This window comes from Corvus kubaryi, unplaced genomic scaffold (genome assembly GCF_017639235.1).
Source record: "Corvus kubaryi isolate FWS band 111438036 unplaced genomic scaffold, C.kubaryi_AGA036_p1.0 129, whole genome shotgun sequence".
NCBI lineage: Eukaryota > Metazoa > Chordata > Aves > Passeriformes > Corvidae > Corvus > Corvus kubaryi.
In genome coordinates this window covers 1,528,162-1,547,997 of record NW_024580664.1, presented here as the reverse complement: position 1 = coordinate 1,547,997, position 19,836 = coordinate 1,528,162, and the positions used below count along the sequence as shown (strand labels likewise).

The 19,836-nt window shown below is 40.5% G+C and overlaps 1 protein-coding gene across 1 annotated transcript in view; it reads right to left on the bottom strand.

The window, feature by feature from the left end:
- The window catches only part of CFAP54 (cilia and flagella associated protein 54), a 107,165-nt gene extending 99,027 nt beyond the window's left edge, over positions 1-8,138 (bottom strand). The window contains exons 1-2 of the mRNA XM_042026159.1: positions 7,912-8,138; positions 2,542-2,647 (exon numbers count right to left, since the gene is read on the bottom strand). Coding sequence (XP_041882093.1) covers positions 2,542-2,647; positions 7,912-8,105 — 300 coding nt within the window. The 5' untranslated portion in view covers positions 8,106-8,138. The remainder of the gene's footprint in view (positions 1-2,541; positions 2,648-7,911) is intronic.
- Between the last annotated feature and the right edge of the window lie 11,698 nt (positions 8,139-19,836).

Below are 19,836 nucleotides of genomic sequence, written 5' to 3'. Positions count from 1 at the left end.
ATTGTCCTCTTTGCAGCCATACACAGAAACTTTGACTTTCCATGGAGAGCTATGGGCAGTCAGCCACTTATGTAATCTAATACATACACTCAGGCTGTGATAAAACTTAGAATCCAAAGCTGTGGATCAGAATACCATTACGATAGTTATTGATACATAACAAAAAGGTAAAGTCTCTCCTAACAGTTTAAAATATGTGCATATGACCAAAGATAACAGGCAGATACAGGCACACAGGGAGGCGGGGAAAAAACGAGTCAGTGCTGATCGTCTGATGACTAATGGACTAAGCAATTTCCAGATATATGACTTAATGAATTTAGGTGTGTCCTAAGAAACATGTAGTATATGTATTATAGGAAGGAATCTAAAGGCACTAAAAAAATAGCAGGAGGACAGAAAGCTAAGCTGGTGCTTACCCACTGACTACTCATATGCAATAATTATTTTTTAAGGACTACACATCATTAAGTATTACATCATGTAAGAGCAGGTTAAAATTTAAAATACTCAATACTAGTTTTCAACGAGGAGTCAAGAGGGGTACTTACAGAATAGGCTTTACCCCACCTACAGAGACCTTGGTTTTACACCACATTCATCCTTCCTGTAATGCATTCGAAATTTGCAACATCCGTCTCCTGTTGTTTCTATTTATTTTTTTCAGGGAAAAAATAGAATGAAAACTAAGTTTTCATTCTAAAATTAAGTCAAATTAATTCACTTAAAAGTGGGAGTTCCAAACGAAAAAAGTTCAAAGTTTTAGGCTGGCCAGCAAAACAACTTTTTCAACAACACTGATAACTTTGCTGTAGAAAAACGCATTACACTAGAAGACTGAAGTTGCAAGCAGAAGTCTTTACTCAGAAACATGGATTTTTTTCAGGCAATCTAGGGTCAGGTCATTAAGCACCTTGAATGTAAGGACCAAACTATTTTGGAGTGCTGCTTTAGGAAGCCAGCGCAGAGTACAAAGAGCAGCGTTTGATACTTTTGAAATAACCTTACTGAGTACACCGAGAACAGCCTCTCCCAAGCACTAAAAGCTTCATGTAATGTTTCCAGCAATTCCTAAGGCTCAGAAGTAATGAAAACTTTAGGAATATATAAACATGAAGAAAACATTAATGTAATTGTCTAGGCGATGCTATTAACAACGGCTGCTACTCAAGCTTCCTTAAGAATTTCTGTATGTCTAAACCCACACCATGAGTCTGCACCTTCAATTATAATGGCTCCACAGTTATGGACTCTTCTACATGCCTTCTTCAGCCTACCAGTGAGTGATGAGTGCTGCTGAAGCTCAGCTTCAGCTGGCTGTTCTTTTTTCAGGAGCAGGCCACTTTTATGGAATTCTTTAGCGCACATGCAATGAAGGATATAGAAGACTTCATAACATCTGCATGATACTCCTGCCTTTGTCGCAGCCTGCAGAAAAGCTCACCTAGCAGCCACACGTACACACTCTCCATAAAGGGCACAAAGAGCATTTCTCCTTGCTGCATTCCATAAGCAAAGGACATAAGAGTGAAAGAAAGTTTCACTGGACATGTTCCTCATAAAGATGGCCCCCTCAGACCACCTCGATACATTTCCAATTACGCCCTCTTCTTTTTATTTATTTTCTTTTATTCCCATTATGGTAAAAAAATAAGTAGAAGTTACAGAACTGGCTTTCTAATGATACATCTCTGAGCTGCTTCTCAGTGTTGTTTAGTAACTACTCTTGAAAGCCCCAGATTTTATGACATGACCTTCAGACACAGATATCACTGAGCTTGTAAATGGCTTACCCTTGATGGATTTTTTTCACAGGAATCGCAAAGGACAAATAGTATATAAAAATATATTTGCCTTTTTGAGTTAGATCATCAGTTACTAGCCTGGCATCCCATCTCTAACAGTAGTCAGTAACAGATGACTAAGTAAGAGTATAAAAACAGAGTTATCATATAGTGAAACATCCCCCAAATACTCTCAGCCTTCAACAATCTAGCTCCTGAATCCCTTTTAGTTGTGATCTACCTTTTTTAAGGAGACCAGAAATGCACACATAATTCAAGATGCAGGAGCATCACCAATACATATAGTTGTACAATGTGTAATTGCACTCTGGTTCTTGTTCTCTGTTCCTCTCCTGACAATTCTTTTTATTCGTGTTTGGTTAACTGAGCATTGAGTTGAGTCAGTGTAACTGCTCTACCATTGTCAATTTGTACTTAAACAGCATCTGAAGGCATAGTCAGATATTGTACTCTACCATGCTGAAACATCAAACAAATATTAAAGAAAGATTTTGGGGTGTTTAAAAAGGCAGTGGGTGCACAGAAAATACAGATATAGAAAAATATTAAAAAATCAGGGCAATTTTACAATAAAAAGCAAGAGATACAAACTATCAACTCTCACTGGAATTATTTTGTAAAAGTTTTTGCTACTTTGTAAATAGCTTCCAGTAAAACATCATTAAAAATTAAAGTAGCATAGAAACATAATGAAACAAAGACTGCGATTGAATTTTTCTGATTTCAAATGACTTACTTTGATCTGCGCAAGGGCATCACCAACTTTCACAAGTCTTTCATTGTAATACCACTCTGGTAGTCGTGGCTTATATTTGATCCAAATGTTAAACAAAGTATTTGCTCTAAAAAAAAAAAAGATACAGGAGAAAAGGTTTCAGATTAAACTGGCAGTAGACCTGTCATAACAAGTACACAAATCAGGAAGACTTCAAATTGTGAGAACTCCTTTCTTCCAAATCTATTTGAACTTCTACACATTTCAAAACAAGTGATCATTAAAACCAGATTTAACAGGCAGACAAGGACATTTCTGGGTTTCATTTCTGTCACCAGTTTTTATCACACATTTTAAATAGGATGAATTTTCTCCCATGTAAATTCTTAATAAAATGTCTTAGTATTAATCTTCTTGTGTTGTTCAAGCACAGTCACAAGTGGAAAATCTTTCTCAACTTTCAGCTAGTATTTAAAAGGTTCTGTCTGAAGCAACAATCTTATATCTTAGACTCAGTGAATTACAGTTCACAGCAATTATTGGACTGCAAACAACAAATGTTATAGAAGGAAAAATTCCCAAAATAACAACATATGTCAGGTAGCTGCAACCTTGAGAACTGGTAGCCATGGAATAAACCATAGAGTTATAGAGTATATAGACCTATGTTATGTAGAGCTCATGGTATACAGAGTTAGACCATCAATCACGAAGAAGAAATGTTCGGGAATTTTAAATTGTAAGGGGCAGGATTCAGAGAGAGCCAAATGACACCCTTGCTAAAATAGAGAGGATTTTATGGCAATAGTTATGATGCTCTTCTGCTGCCTCTGTCTATTATTCTAGCCACAGTTGTCATCAAGGATGCCTTTGTGTAACAAATTGCCTGTTTTGCTGAACCAGCAAGCCTCACACAAATGGTAACTGACTCTAAGCAGTTTCCCCCTGCTACAGAGACACTGACTACATCGTGCCAGTACTACAGTGCCTACCAACTGTGGTTTGATGGCCTCATGCCCTCATGTGTACAACTTCCCCACACTACACTTGTTTAAGAAAGCTACATTCTAGCTGGAAAAACAGTAACTGATCAGATAGACTGCCAATAAGCACTGGGACTTTTTCATTAAAGAATCCCCTTAGCAAATCATTACCAGTATTGACAACATTCACAGTGTCAGGCATCTCTTACTTATTCTCTTAACAAATCACTTGTACAGAAACAGAGTGCCCTGTGAAACCGCTACAGCTAAATTATTTATAGGTAGCAGTTTATGAGGAAAGAAAACAACTGAAGAAAGATAAATTAACATTTAAAGACACTAAATATATATATTTAAAAGATATTATAAATTATAAAGATTTATAAACTATAAATTATAACGATTTATAAATTATAAAGAATTATAAAGAAATTTAATATATATATTAAAGAAAAATATCCTTCTAGCTGAATTGTCATGCATAAACCATATGCTTACTGGTGTGAGGTGGCTGGAACTTTTCAACATATCTTAAGACTGGGATGGTAGACTAGAATGCAAGACTCTTACACTGTCTTCTGACATTCAAGAACTTGGAATGCATTCTCAGAGCCTCTCATACAGCTCTTCTTTTCAGCTTATAAGAACACTCCCAATTAAAACAAAAAGCAGAATAAATAACATTTTTTCCACACAGAAAGCTGGGAGCCACCTTCACATTTCAAGGTGAGACAGATGGATTTATGAGAAACCTGTCAAAATGATCTTTACGGCAAAGAATTGCAACAATCATAACACTTTTTTTTTCTAAAGTATCATCCCAGCACAATTCTCAGTTCTTGAAAGTAAGCAGCAAGGAAATAAGTAGGACATCCTAGAGGTGTATCCTAAAGGAAAAACGCAGTAACAGCACAAACTAGGCCAAAAGCAACAATCAGAATAAAATGTTCTAAGGCATTTTTAAGGAGTTACAGAAACCACAGCCCAGTGTAATGAAACGCTCCTCCTAAATGGGAATGAGTCCCTCCTGGTCCATCCCTAACAACTAACAGCCTGGGTGGGTACTGACTTCTTATACTGAGAAAAATGTTCCACACCAGTATCTGCAAAGAGGCTCCAAAGCAAAGGAATCTGTCAGGCAGCTGAGCAAAGTTTCCTTTGCTGTTAAATGAAGAATTTAGGAAAAGACTTCCAGAGACCAAGAGATTTGATGGATATTATAGGGAAAGGGGGGAAAGAAGGGGGAAAAGAGATAGCAAGAATGACCCTGGATAAAGCTCTGGAAAGGTAAGACTAGTACATTTCTTTAAGACTGATCAAAGTCCCCAGAAATGGTCATCTTCATTTTTTGTTTTGAATGTTCATATTAACACACAAGATTCTTTGATATAATAAACAAGTAACAAATCTGTAAAAAACTGGTTTAGCAAAGCAGTGACAAACCTGACCAGACTTTCAGCTTTAGTGGGAAGATTAAGGTAAACTGATTCTTCTACAATGCCATGACTAACTACAAGTGAGTTCATGACACAGGAATGTTTCTTTGACACAGACAAAAGAGGAGAGTGAGACACTTCCCAAACAACTCCTCAGCCTTTCCTTTAAACAAGCTGTAGGACACCAGAGTAACAAGTTAAGCAAGTGAAGTCTTACAAAAAATAGTGGACTGTTGGAGCTCAGAGATGAAATTTCTTTATCTCCAGCCATAATAGAAAAAAATTCCCTAAGGTCAACCCATAATAGTGTGCACAGGATAAGGCCCACGTGGCTAAAATCTTTACTACAAGTATAAAGAATTCTCTGATACTGATCAAAAGATGTCTTATTAAATAAGAGTGGCTAAGCCACACAAGATGAGATAAAATCAATATGTCAAGGTAATGCTTTGATGGCCCTGCTGCCATGAGAAATGGGGCAAAACAACTTGTTTAGTTGAGGAAAAATTACTTTTGATTGCTATTTCTGACTGAAAAGATTTGTGATACCAGTGCAGGTCCCTAGTAATTTTTGTTTCCTACATTAGAACATTTAAGTGCCTAAATTACAGCCTTTCTGTTCACCTATAAACACCAAAGGCTGAAAGAGCTGGATGAATGAAGCTGATAATTTTATTTTTCTAAATTGAACATACTTGCCACGTGGAAACTGGTTTTCTTGTTGCTTGAAGAACAAGAACACTTTGATCTCAATCCATGCCAGGGAAGATAGCTGGACACATGACATAGCAAGAAGTCTTTAGAACATTTAGGAAAGCATCTGTAATAGCCATTACCTTCAGAAATTCTTAGGACCAGCCAGACTAAGGCTAGTTCTGCAAGCAGCACATGCTCCACTTTTGAGTTATCAAACAATGAAGCAGTAGGGAGAAAAAAACCTGAAATTTCACAATCACAGATAAATAGTCTTGACTTTGCTAGCTGCTTGAATATATGCTAATAATCAGAATTCCAGTCCTCTACCTCTGTACTGTCCCTATACAAATGAAGAATGCCTAGGGATGCAGAGCTACTGGGAGCTTCGTGTTACACAACATTCCCAATGCCCTGGAATTTTGGTAGGGATCATTACCACCAGTGACTTCTGGGACCAAGACCTTGATAGAGTCAGTTCTCATCTCCATGATGAACATGCTCTCGTGCCAACCACAGTATGCACGGTCACAGGTCACATCCACAAAATACAAGTTTGAATAAGACTGAGCTTACTTAGGTCAAAATATTTGAGAGGGTGAAGCAAAAAAAAGTTTGGAGACAGTGTTCACAAAAACCGATAACGTGGCACTATATTGCAAACAGGTCAGATTCAGCATGGCCACCTCCCAAACAGAAGATACTAAGAACACATAGAAGAATCATTGTTGGCAATTTTGGTAGTGTCTGAAGCAGCCAAGCAGTATTACTTCTCAGGGGGCCTAGAGAGGATAGCTTTCAAAATAATAATACCTATCAGCTAAAGCTGAAAAACAAGGTCAGAAACTACAAAAAGGCTTCAAAATAGCAAAGCACTGAATTCGGCTGCTGAAGCAACATAAAAAGCCAACATACTGAGATTCAAAACACTTGAGGCAAAATCCTAGAGACTGATACCTGCATGATACATCTAGGCCTAGATCCGATGATGAACATGCCCCATAAACAAATTAGGAATCCAGATACCTTAGAATAGGAAAGATCTCCAGATCAGACAAAGGCCAGGCTGCAGAATCTGAGTACCTTCTGAAAATGTATACCTCCTTCAGAGTAGGGTAATTTGTGGACTGCTTCCAGGAAACTACTGAGTGAAATATGCAAGGGTAGAAGCTGCACCTAAGTGGTAAGGTAATCACCCCCTAACCTAACTCCTATGCTGTTTTTGAATGAACTTTTGATAACCTGGGGAACTTGTGAGGTTTATGTTAAAGACCTGTAAATTTAGAACAGAGTAGTGTTCAGATAAAAACAACAGAAAATGAACTATTTATCTTAACAGAAGTAGTTGAGCTCTTATATCACAATGTACTTAAAATGCAGCAGGGAGAGCTACATGAGAAATGCACAGTCTGTAAAAGACATATGCATGCACTATGAATCATACACTGATTCCAGTTGCTCTATCTTAACTGCATTACAAAATTTCGACTTATGCATACCCACAGATATGCATGTATGCGAGCAAACAAATATGCACTATTATACTTGCCATATGCTCAGCCTGCATCTATGTGTATAAAAATATACCAACGTAGACAGAGACATATGCACAAAAAGAGCCGTGTGGCGTTATCCTGGTGTAGCCCTACTTTTGAAGGCATGTACGTGCCCACAAGCGTTCACCCTCGCACACAGCCGCACACGCTGGTGGGCTGCCAGTCCCTCCAGCACTGTGAAGGGATTTTCCCACCAGGAAGCTCAGGCAGCTCTGACAGAACCAACAAGTGGTGCTGCCAACTTCCACAGCCCCTTGTGCTTTTCCCCTAAAGCACTGACGTGTAGAAAGTACTGGAGGGGAAAAAAAAGCAGTGTTCAGATTTCTGAGGGGTTTTCGTTACAATGAAAACCTAAAAAAATAAAAAGGAAACGGATTGCCGGTCCTTTGGCACACTGCTGGGGAAGTTTGTTCGGCGAACAAACTCGTGGCTATCTCCCAGTCCAGGGGACGCAGGGTTCCCAGCCCAGCCCGTGGCTGCGGCGTGAGGAGGGAGCCGAGCAGGGGCGTGCGGGGCGCCGTGGCGGGGCCCGGCGGGCCGGAGAGGGCAGCCCGGGAGCGGCGGGGCGGCGGCGCGGACAGCCCCGCAGGGCGGCTGAAGGAAGAGAGCGAAGGAAGAGGAGTGCGGCCGAGAAAAGGAGCCGAGGCAGGGGCAGAGGGAGCGGCGAGCGGCTCCCGGAGGGGGCGGCAATGCGGGAACCAGGGGGCGGCGGCGCAGCCCTACCCGTGGCGGTGCAGGTCGTGCTGCGGCGGCTTGGCCTCCCCCGCGCCTCGCAGCCGCCGCAGGGAGCCCAGGACGCGCCGCAGCTCGGCCTCGAAGCTGTCCACCACCGGGTTGCCCCGTGCCACGGGCCCGAAGAAGGCGGCGTGCGGGGCCTGCGGGCCGGCGGCGGGGGGTGGCCTGGTGGGCTCCGCCATGCTCGGCTCGGCCCGGCCCCGGCGCGGCCGCGTCGCTGTCTCCGGGCAACGGCCGCGGGCAGCTGCCCCGCGGGGCCACCCTGGACAAGCCGGGAGGTACCACTTGGGCCGGGTTTTCCACAGCCTTTTTTTTCACCAGGGATGGCACTTTGCACTTGCTGATTGTGTCACTGTGCCTACTGCACGGCTACGCATAAAAGAAGAAAGTGTGCTTATCCGCTAAATGCTTATATTTGCCTATTTAAAAAAAAAAAAAGGTGGCAAACTAGGAAACTACTAGCCCGTGTTTATGTTAGAGAAGGTGCCTATAGCAACCTATGTGTTTTGAAGTTTTTTAAAGACATTGTAGTAAAGAGGTTTGGGAAGGATGTGAAGGAAACTGACTATGTTGCCATGCTCATCATCATGGTGAGCGTAAGAGACAGCTGAACTGAAAACATGAAAGTGAAAGAAATGTGGTAAGTGAGCAGAGAGTCCTGGCAACCTGGGCCTTTGGAGGCAGTTTCTTGACACTCAATGGAAAAGGATCAATAGAGACTGGTAAAGCGAAGAAACACTTAAAAAGTACATCCAAGTAATTCATAATGACAGCAAAAGAAGTATCCTTCCAACAGCTGGAGACACACAGCATCAGCATGCTGAATCACTGGAATCAGAAAATACTGCATTAGCAAGGTCAAAGAAATGACATGGGAATCATCTAGATACTATTCTTCCTTGGAAAATTGGGAAGATGCAAAAAATATTATTAATTTATGACTAATGTGTCTGACTCATTTTACACATTGGTTTTGTATTGTTACCTGCTGGGAGATGTGTGGATCCATTGTCCAACAGGTATTGTGTGACTATAGGAAGATCTAGTGATAATGGCTATGCATTTAGGTGGGAGCAAATTTAGACAAAGCACAAGAGGGAGTGGGTTCCTCAGATATCTGTGGAGGAGGTAGAAAATTAAGTCTGCAATGAAAAGACATGGCAAAAAGATTTTGATGCAGGAATTTAGAAGTCACTGTGTTCAAAGACAAATTTTACAGAACAAATGAAATATGAGAACTTGGCTTGGACAGCAACTACTGCAACATTTAAAGATTTTGCCTGTGCTTTGCCATGCTAACCAAAGAACTCCCTGTGATGGATACCGGATGACTAATAAAGCACTGGCCTCTTGGGAAAGGTGGCCTGTGCCACTGTAAGTATTGCTGGTGGCATCCGTTTCAAGTTCCTATGAAGCTCTGAGCTAGTTTGCCTCACTAGATGGTGCTGCATCCCAAAGGGCTGATGTTCACATTCATGGAATGCAGAGAGTGCTGTTCTCAAACCAGCAGTGCCTAGAAGCTTCAAGAGGAACTTGAGAGACTGGAAACGAGACTGCTGAGTAAAACTTTACATATCTCTAATATTTGGGTAGCAGATGGTGGAATGAATATAACATTTGCAATCTGGATTCGTTTTTCAGCCATAGAAACAAGCTGAGTCAAGGAAAACAGTAAAGAGAAAGGGAGGATAGCCATTCCCCAAAGGGCAAGATTGCAGAACAGTGTAAAGATAAGGCCTTATCCACTGGGAGGTTAACCAGGGCGTAGCTGGTCAGCCAGCTCATGAAGAGTGATCAGTCTAAAATTCCTGGGTGAGAGTTCAACATGATCAAAGTATGCAGTCCCTGCTAGGTGGAGGTTTAATGTATGGAGGGCAGTTCTCAGCACCCAGGGTGGACCATAGCAAGGAACTACGCTGCCACAAACACTATGGTGTGTATGTTATTTCAATTTTGGATGCTTACAATATTGATTCCTATTTTACTGTTCTGAGGAAGACTCGAGTTTAAACTTCAGATAGCCTCCATCTAACATTTAGTGCATTGAACATTTAATTGGGTCCAAAAGTCAAAAAGGCTTATAGATAAATGATTAGAACCTTTTAACTTCAGAAGGAGTATAGATTCTTCAGAAACATTCAGCTTGTATAATCTGATCTTTACAGAGAAAAGCCTGGTGTATACAAAACAGTAAGAGAGTGATGGCTACTGAAGTTGCAATCATGATAGGATAATTTCCTCAAAAGATAGAGCATACTTGTATGACTTAGAAAGTTTATAGCAATTCTTTGAATTACATTACATTAGGGTCCCTACACCCTAAAAAATGTGTTCTGTTGATTAGAAAGCTAATGATTTATTCATCATTGGTAGGTGAACATTTAGATAGCAATTTGAATTACAGTAACATTAGGGAGAAGGTAGGATAGATTATAAAGCATTGGCATGGACAGGATCCCAAGAAATGGAACGTGAGGAAATCCCTTAACCCAAGCATAGAGGGTATAGCAACCTGTGTTTAATACCACCGGGTCAGATAGAGGGAAGCTGCCTCAGAAATAGAAGCACACACAGAGAGTTAACTTAGCAAAAACCCATATAGGAAGTGTCTGCTCTCATGGCTATGGGGCTAAGAGTATGCTTGAGCTGGAAAGGAGGAAAACCTTGCTGTTAACTCTTCAAGCTGCCTGCTTACTTCTCATGTGTCAGTTCCTTGCGTGAACAGCAGTGGTTACTAAGAGCAAACAAAGGGGGGAAACACTCAATGATCACAGCAGAGTGTGCAGTGATATCTGGGTATAGGGGCTGAGGTAAGGTCTACTGCACACTATCTAGTACATCAAAGTTTGTTTCCTATGGATAATTTGGAGATGCATGTTCAGATCCCTTTCTAGGATGCTTGCAGCAAATGTGCACTTGAATTATGGTGCCTATAGACTTTGATATTCAGAGACAAGAGGCAGCCAGAGATGCTGTATTACCAGACTTCTGCAGGGTAACTTGACAGTCCACAGAGATTTGAAAGGGCTTCACTTACGTCATCTCCTCCTTGATGCTTTCAGGAAAAATAGTCTGAGCTGAAAAGATTCTGTGCCACCACTTAGTATCTCAGGCTGATAGGCTAATGAAGACACGAGAATTTAAAATAATGATTAACACACTTATGTACTACATATTCAAAACTGGAATCTGAATTTACTCTACTTGCAGTATGCCTGCCTGATCCTTAGAGCCAGTGGGAATCCACTTTGTGTAGGCTGTTCCCCTTTGAGTAGGAGTGAACTGTTGGATTCAAAAAGTAGAAGAAAAGCTAGAGAAAGAAGCAATAGCAGGTGTGTACTGATTCTTATGGAGAAATTCAGTTTGTGAGTTAGTCAAGCAAAACAAGGTCAAGGAAACACAATGTCTAATATGACAGTACAGCATTTGCTATTCACATGCTATAGGGGAATCATATATGATACAAAGTAATAGCTCTAAGTTCCCTCATAAAGGTCCATAAGAAGCCGTCAAACACCTGGAAGAAGTGAACTAAGTTGCTGAATGCCGGGAGCACTGGCACTTTATAAATGTAAAGAAGTAGTCCAATGGCAGGGGGAAAAGGAAGAACTTGTACAGAGCTTACAAGAGGCAAAACACATGGTAGAATTAATGTACCTTCCAAATAATTAACTGTACAGGAAGCAGAGAGGTGCAGCAGACCTGCAAGCTTCTTGCTACCACCTCCTGTGGCACTTGTCTATACCTACACTTATGAGACAGATATGGGAATACTGGACCTTTATGGGCAGCTATAAGAGATTAGAGTCAGCATTTCCTTCCCACCTCCTTGCTTCTGGGCTGTTTTTGGTAAAGCTGCTGGTGGCTTACTGATAGTGTCTTTAGGCTCAGATGCCTTACTTAAATCTGCCTTTACACTCAATCAAAATTTGTGGATTCCTACCCTTATCTAAGGGCTACTTAGTACCTTCCCACAGGAAAGTTAGTAAGGAGATGAGAGTCATGTTTTGAAAGGATTTGTTGTTTTTTTGCTGCACCATGAAGAAACATGTCCTGAACTAGGAAGGTTCATGCCTGGTTGCAAAGGTAGGGAAATGTGAAAAGATGGTGGGAATGGCTTACTTAGGACACCATACAGCTTTTCAAACAAAATAGCAGCTCTTTACTGAGACAGTGACACATATTTGTAAAATATTTCAGTACTCTTCCTGTCAGTGAGCAGTGTACACAATTTATCAGAAAATGGCATGGTTTCTGAACTCTGGAACATAAATCAACAAAGTACCTGAGACATGTGTGTCTTTTGACAAGCAATTGATGGTCTTTAAATATATAATGAAAGCAGAACTGGGACAGTTTTAATGCAAGTGAATCCTAGGAGAAGGAAAATGCTAAGTTTTTTACTTGAAAATGGTTCTCGACTTCCTTTCTGATCCAGTTTGTCAGTGTTGTAAGAGGAAGGAAAAGGAGTGATCAACACAAGAAAGAACTGCAATGGCTGAGAACTGTGCCAGTGCCAGGTTCTTACGGAGCTGCGTTCAAGCTTGGGGTGACAGTTGTCTCTGTGTTTTTGTTGAATCATATGAAAGGCTTCAGTGCCAATCTGTAAAGATGAAGTGAGAGCTTTCAAGGTTATAATATATAAAAGTTGTTTTTTTTTCTTTTAAAACCTGGGTGTGAATGCTCACAGAAAGGTTTTCTTGGTTTCCTTTTATCATTAGGAAAATATTCTTAGGCATATAAATTAATCTCAGTTGACTTGCAGAAAATGGGAGAAGTGATCTTGTTCAGCTGATTTTTCCCCCCACTGCAAAGAAAGTGTAGGAGTGTGTAATGTTTGTGTGAACAATCTGTGAGATTTGACTCACCCACTCAGGTTGTATCGTTATGCATTGAGTGGGTTAAGCAGTCTCTGGGGAGGGAGATACAGCAGGGGTTTTATATAGCTGCTTGAGTTTGTAAGAGGTTTAAATTGAAACATGACAGATTCTGAGATCTTCATTATGGACTTAAGTACCAAAGGTAGCAGTTGGAAATATGAAAATCCATGAGAGACTTTCCAAAAATGGAAATACTGCTTCAAGGAGAGAGTTTACCTACAGTTCATGTTACTTTCTTAATTTTTTAAAGATATATTTTATTCCAGTTTACAAATAAATTCTACTCAAGTAGACATCAACTGATGATGAGGTTATTTTGCAAAGACTTCTAGGAACCTGCAAATATTTAATCTGAGAATGTACTATTTTCAGTTCACTAGACAGACCATGGAGGAAAGTTCGTGTCTCACTCAAAGATCTTGTCTCAAATCTCAGGAAGCTGTAGGGGTTCTTCTGGTGCAGAAGCTACAGCTAAGGCTAGTTTAGAGCAATAGTAAAGATGTCTTGCAAAAAAGCCCTGTGAATCCCTTCCAATCATGAAAAAGTGAAAGTATGCACAAGATTTTTAGTGATGTGCATGGAAGCTGCATTTTAGAAAGACGCTAAAAATGTGGAACACTTAGGTGTGTGTATAAAAAAGCTAGAGAGAGTCCTTAGCTAAAGACAACATCCAATTTATTGAGCAGAGATGGCCAAGGTAGTTTTTTGCCATGGAATGTGAAGTAGCGGAGATGGAGTGTGGAAATTATTTCTATTTTAGCTACATTCAGCTTAAGCTGATTGCTAGGAGGCCACCTAGTAGTTAGATTTGATTTTGGAAGAAAAAGTGATGGCGTGTTTTGTTTAAAATATATTTTCTTCATTTCATAAATATTCTCAAGACAAACATTGAATGAGAGAAAGTATAGCCTATTCCAAGAAATAAATTAGTTCTGAAGATTTTCCCAAATTCTCCTGAAGCCAAGTATGACAGTGCATTTTTATTCATATTCTCCTGATGCACATTTGCTGTTTATAATTCTGAGCTGCTGCAAATGCTGTAGATAGAAATGATCCTGGGGAAATTACACTATTGTTTGTATATATAACTCCTGAGTAGCCAAATGCATCCTTATCATAACTCTGTTGTGCATTTGGTCTGGGAGTATTCACAGGATCAAAATAGACTCTTCTAGGAATTAACCATTGGCAACAAAAGGACACCCAAAATAACCTGGTGATGCCCTCTAGTATTTTTAGATCAATGCATTTCTGTTCAGGTCTTTTCTTACTGCATTACAGTATGAATTTTGAAACTTTTTGACAACATTGCTTCCATTTTCCATTCTTACTAGTTTTGCACTTGCTTGCAAGAATATTTCACTCCAAGATCAAAGTATCTGCTGATTGAGGTTTTTTCAAGCAGCTGACAGAAGTTGTTTTGGACAATAGCCTGACCTTGGACTAGGAGATTTAGCAGCCTGGAAGTCAGCAATAGAAAATGACACAATGTGGAAGAGTAGTTATTTTTTGGTTATTTAGCATTGCTTATTCAAGAAAGTAGGAAAAAAAAAATACTTGTTTTCACACAGTTATTTGAATTTTTCATATTTTTCAACACTTTTAAAAATATTATATGTAATTATATTTTCTAGTTTATTTTTTCTAATAATATAAACCATTCTGATCTTTTGATATGTATGATTTCTAATAATTATATATGTGATTATGTAATTGTGAACTTTTATCTTAATACTTTAGAATTTTAGAAAATTAATGTTTAAGAACAAGTAATTGTTTTGCATTCTACATACATGTGAAAAGATTAAAGAAAAATAAAATTGTAATCTTTACCCTTTTCTCCCTCAGAATTTCAAATTAACAAAAGTGAAAAATTGTCTTTTCTCTACATGATGACACCTTAGGAAAACCAGAAATTGCTATTAGCACTTTACCATGTTTAATTGATGCAATAAAAAAAAGTAGTTAGATCTTGGCCTCACAAATGTAGATGAAACTTTCGCAGCAAGTTTTGAAAATGTTACTAAAATGCTTTCAGGTGGACATATGGCTCTTCATCTGTTAGCTATGGATACATTAAAATGGCCATTTGTTAGCTCAGTGGGTCCACTTCATCTACTCTGGCATATTTATTACATTTAGAGACAAAACCATGGTATTTACCATTGTAGAATCAAAGTAAATGGGCTAGATTGTATTCCTTCTTCTGTATTGTTAGCAATAGACTTGCTTCATAAATTATTCTTAAAGAAGAAAATTTTGTTAGGTTGTACCTGTATAATTCCATTATAAGGCTGACAGAATGGTTCCTAAAAGAAGGCAGACAGAACTTCTCTGAAGTAAAGCATTATACATCCATCTGGGTAAGCACAAAAAATAATTTAGATATAATTTTGTTATCAGAAACATAATCACTAGGTTTCAAACATAAATAAAAAAATTCCATGATAATTTGGAGGTGCATCTACATTAGCAATTTGGTTGTGATCTTTTTGATCTTTTTGATCTGGTTGTACACTTTTGTAGCATCCCCAGTTCTGCACTTGTTGTATGTTACAGAATGACCTTGAGTGCAAGGGTTGGACTCCCTCTGAAATGTGCTAAGCTGAAATGTGCACTCCACAAGCACATCTGACATCCCCTAACTGATACCAGAGATGCAGTCTCTAGGAACAGACTAGGTAAAACCCCCAAAATGTGTGTTATGTGAAGATCCAGTCTCCGTGACTAGTTGTTTCACAGTTAACATCTGCTCTGATTACTCTATTTTTCTTGTTAATATAGGTATGGACTACTTTGCTAATTGGAAAAAAAATTTCTTTTGAAGCAGGATGAAAATCAATGATGCCATTTCTGGAGAGCTGTTTTTTAAAATAGCTATACTTGAAGACACAGCCTAAGACACCACTGCTATCTGCACTTTTCTTTGCAGACAGAGGTGAGGGAAATGCTTACAAACTTTAAGCCACAAGTTAAAAATTTTCTACTTGTCACAGAACTACATCTTCTGTCTGTCTTCAAGAGCTAAAGAGAAGATTTTTAATGTCTCCTCAGTACCATTAACATAGAGGACAAAACTGCAGTGATTGCAAATACCTAACAAAACATGCCAGCGCATTGTGTATGGTACCATATCAGTTTCCAGGTTAAAGTTTACAAATAGGGCCTATGACCCTGGTTTGTAGTTTGTCTCATGATTTAGTTAAGAAGAAGGACCACTTCTTTAAGCTCTGCTACAAAAGTGTTCTCCAGCTCTGGAAAAACAACATCCATTTCTTTATATCTTTGGTGTATTTCCTTTAAATGATAAACTTAATGCATCATGTACTTTCCTAGGAGCCTCCATTTTTTCTAGGCTACCCTCCTGTCGCGGGTTCGGTTTGTAACCGGGCAGAAACACCAATTTAGTGTAGTGGTTTGGTCCAAAATACTCATTACTGTTTATCTGCTGTGAGATAAGAATTAGGAGAAATGCAAAACAGGCACCAAACTTGAAAGAATATAAAGAAGTTTATTAACAGACCTAAAAGAAGAAAAAAATTATACCACCTTCAGAACTCTCCTCCTCCCCCCACCTTCCTCCCTTCTCCCACTGACAATGTGAAAAGACAACCCTTAAGATGTTCAGTCTGTTTACCACTTCCATAATAACCTTGTTCAGTCCATTTAGAAAGAGAAGTCTCTTCTTGCTCATGCTATGAAAACATTATCACAACGAGACAGCCGCCCACTTCCAAATATTGTTCAGTCCATTTAGGAAGAGGAGTCTCTGCCTGCGTGTGAGTCCTTTCCCCCGACTTGCAGCTTTTCCCGCAACTGCTTTCGAGGGTCCACTCTTGAAGATTTTTGGGGTACAATTTTAAGGTTGAGCCGTTCAGAAACAAAAACAGAGGCCCTTCTCCTTCCCTGGGAGCAAAGGGTCTTCATCATCTTCATCGTTAGGACTATCTCTGGGAGCATCTCTAGGAACTGAGGTTTTCTCCTTTCCCATTTGGAGCAAAAGTCCTCATCTGGTTCATCTCTACGGACTGAGGTTTTCTCCTTTCCCGTTTGGAGCAAAAGTCCTCATCTGGTTCATCTCTCCCTGTCCAAACTTCTCATGAAATTACAGCTGAGTCAGCATCTGCCTATCTCAGCGCAGGTGCTTTTGCACACAAGTTGAACACTCCACCCCCCATATCTTCATGAAATTACAACAGGATACTCTGATATATCATAGCTTCACAACAGAATTTCAGCTTTAAGCATCTCCTCTCTCTCTTCCCTCAGGTTTTCAGCTCTTCACAGCAATAAAAGGGTTACTCTCACCTCAGCCTTGCAGCTTTGCAGCTGGAATGTTGAATTTTTCTTATCGCAGTGGAGAGGGGGGAGAGCCGAGCCGCTCCGGCTGCCCACGGCAAGGCAGTGGGGGGGGTTCCATGGCTGGAACAGGTCCATGGCTTCATGATGGCCGTGGCCCGGCCCGGCCTGGCCCAGGCAGGGCCTGGCCGGGCCCGCTGGCCCCACACGGGGCCCGCAGCCACCTGTCCCAGCGCTGGAAACGAGAGAGAGCCTGGAGGGGGAGTTTGCCTATTCTTAAATGTGGATCACAGAGGTGATCACAACTTTAAGTGGCTTAGAGAATTGTCCATATTCAAACTGGCCAGCTGATAGGTTCTATCAGTTCCCAGAGGAAACTGTAAGCACCCCTTAGCAAGGACGTCCCTTCCGGGACTATGCTTGCTAACCTATGACACCTCCTTAGGCCATCTACATGTAAATGCTGCCCCTCAGCCAGAGACCACTGTGTCTGTGCAGCTCGGCTGATAGGCAGCAGATCAGTCACTGACTATAGGACTCAGTGTGATGGCTCTGTTCCCACTGTTTCATTACAATCATTTGCAGGGGCCAAGAGAATAGAGAGTCTGCACTTATCATGCAGCAGATATGCCTTGTTCCTCCTGAGAACCCATAATAATTTCTTTAAAACACATACTAAGACACATGAGAGTAATGTTTATCCTACTATAATAGTGCTCCTCCTGTTTGTTCAGCTGTCCCAGCAGTACCCACCTAGCCCTTTTTACCATTTATATGATCTGTAGTTTGTAGGAGTCTGATCATTCAGGGACAGTGAAAATTGGTGTGTTTTCAGGAAGGCATAAGAAGAAAAGGAAATCAGTTGATCAGTGCCATAATGCCAAATCCCAATTTCAGTGAGAGGTCAGATGACTCTGTTTCCAGTTCTGATCTGACACCAGATGTAGCATCTGAGCCAGCTCTAAGCAGGCTTAGCCACTTGGCACAGGACTGATCAGTGTGGAAATACCAAAACAATGTAATTACAGCAGAAGGATGTACCAGAACAGTCTGTCTCTGAAGTCAGTGTATCTGGGATCACGCTGTGTATTTCTGATTGGGTGCTACTTTGCATAGTGTGGGTGCACATTTAATGGCCAGTATTCACAGTACCACAGGTGCAACAGAGTGAAGGATCTGAGAATGTATAGGCATGGAGATGACAAGAGGGGAGAGACTATTGTTAATGGGATGCAGAAACTGTGATTTGCCTTGGAAAGCTCAAGGCCTGTAAGATGTGGCATCTGGCACGCAGGGAGAAGGAAGTATAATAGATGATAGTACAACTTCTGTTGTAGTTGTACAGGATGAAAAACAGCATGTGACTAGTATTCTTTTTTCAGGGCAGAAGAGGAGGAAGCCAAGACAGAATAAAGGTATTCACAGAAAGCACTGGACAAGAAGGCAGAGACAGAACAAAAGAATGTAGGGACATGAGAGGAAAGGAAAGGAAAACGGTCTGCAGCATCCTAAGTGCCTGTGATGTTTAAGAGTAGGGTCCTCAGGAGGAGAGTCTTCCCTTAAGAGGAAAAAAAATCATGCCTTTAACACTGATGGAAATAGTTCTCTCAAGTACATCTCCAGAGGTTGCGCAGGATAGCGAGAGACAGTCTGGACAGAAGATGAAAATACATAAAAAATTAAAAATAATACCTTCTTCAGAATCCTTCCTAAAAGAGATACTTTCATATATGTTTGTTGTGCTCAGGGGTTTTTGGGCAGAGAAAAGGATAAACTTAGCTGTGGCAACTTTAGTCCCTAGCCTTTATTTCTCAGATCGAAAGTTGGGCCAACTTACCTTTGATAACAGCAACACTGACTAGTATCTAGCTCCAGCTCCATGCCTGATAGTGATGCTGGCTGCCTTCAGACATTAAAAGGGGAGTTCCAGGCGCATTTTCTAAGGAAAAGAGCCTTAATTCTTGAGGTGGTTTTTTGGTGTTTTGTGGGGGAAGGGAGGAGCTGGAAGGGGGGCTGTTTGGTTTGTTGGTTTGGGTTTTTTCCCTTTTCGTTCTTGTCTTTGGAAAAGCTTTTGCACTGTTTAAAAATAAAAATTAAGACTTCTAGCAGAGGCAAGGCTGGTGGCTAACCTTACTGCTTCTACAGTTTCCATTATCTAAGCTTTTCTTTGGAGCAGTAACTGGAAAAGAGTGGGAGTGCTGAATGGGAAGGTGAGGGGCCCTGGCAGATCTCTGCAGTGCAGGTGGAGCTCCCTCAAGCCTCTGACTTATATTTTCTGAGTCAGAGAATTCAAGGTTGATGGTGGCAATTATGTACGCTGGGTACAACAGAGATCTGAGATAAAGAGATAATGGTCTTACTTATAATAAGAGAAAGGCAGTAGCTGAGAGCAGTAGAAGAAGAAAGCAAGAAGAAAGGAAAAACATTAAGTGGGAGTAAGTAGGTCAAGGCATATATTTTAGCAATGGTGCTGGAATTTCAGGTCTTTAAACTTCTTCAACAGGTGACACTTCCCCCCTGGGACTCTGTGGCTATTAATATGGAAGCAAGACATTAAAATGTAGAGAGACAGTCTGGCGCTTAGTCCCTGAGAAGTTTGCAGACAGGGACCTGTTGGAAACTTCCTCAAGGAAAAGTGTTTTGCCCTGAGGCTACAAAGGGTGGAACATATTTTCAGGGTTGTTCCTAAGCAAAGGGACCCAGGGAGGTTCAGACCAAAATGATCTTCTCTCCC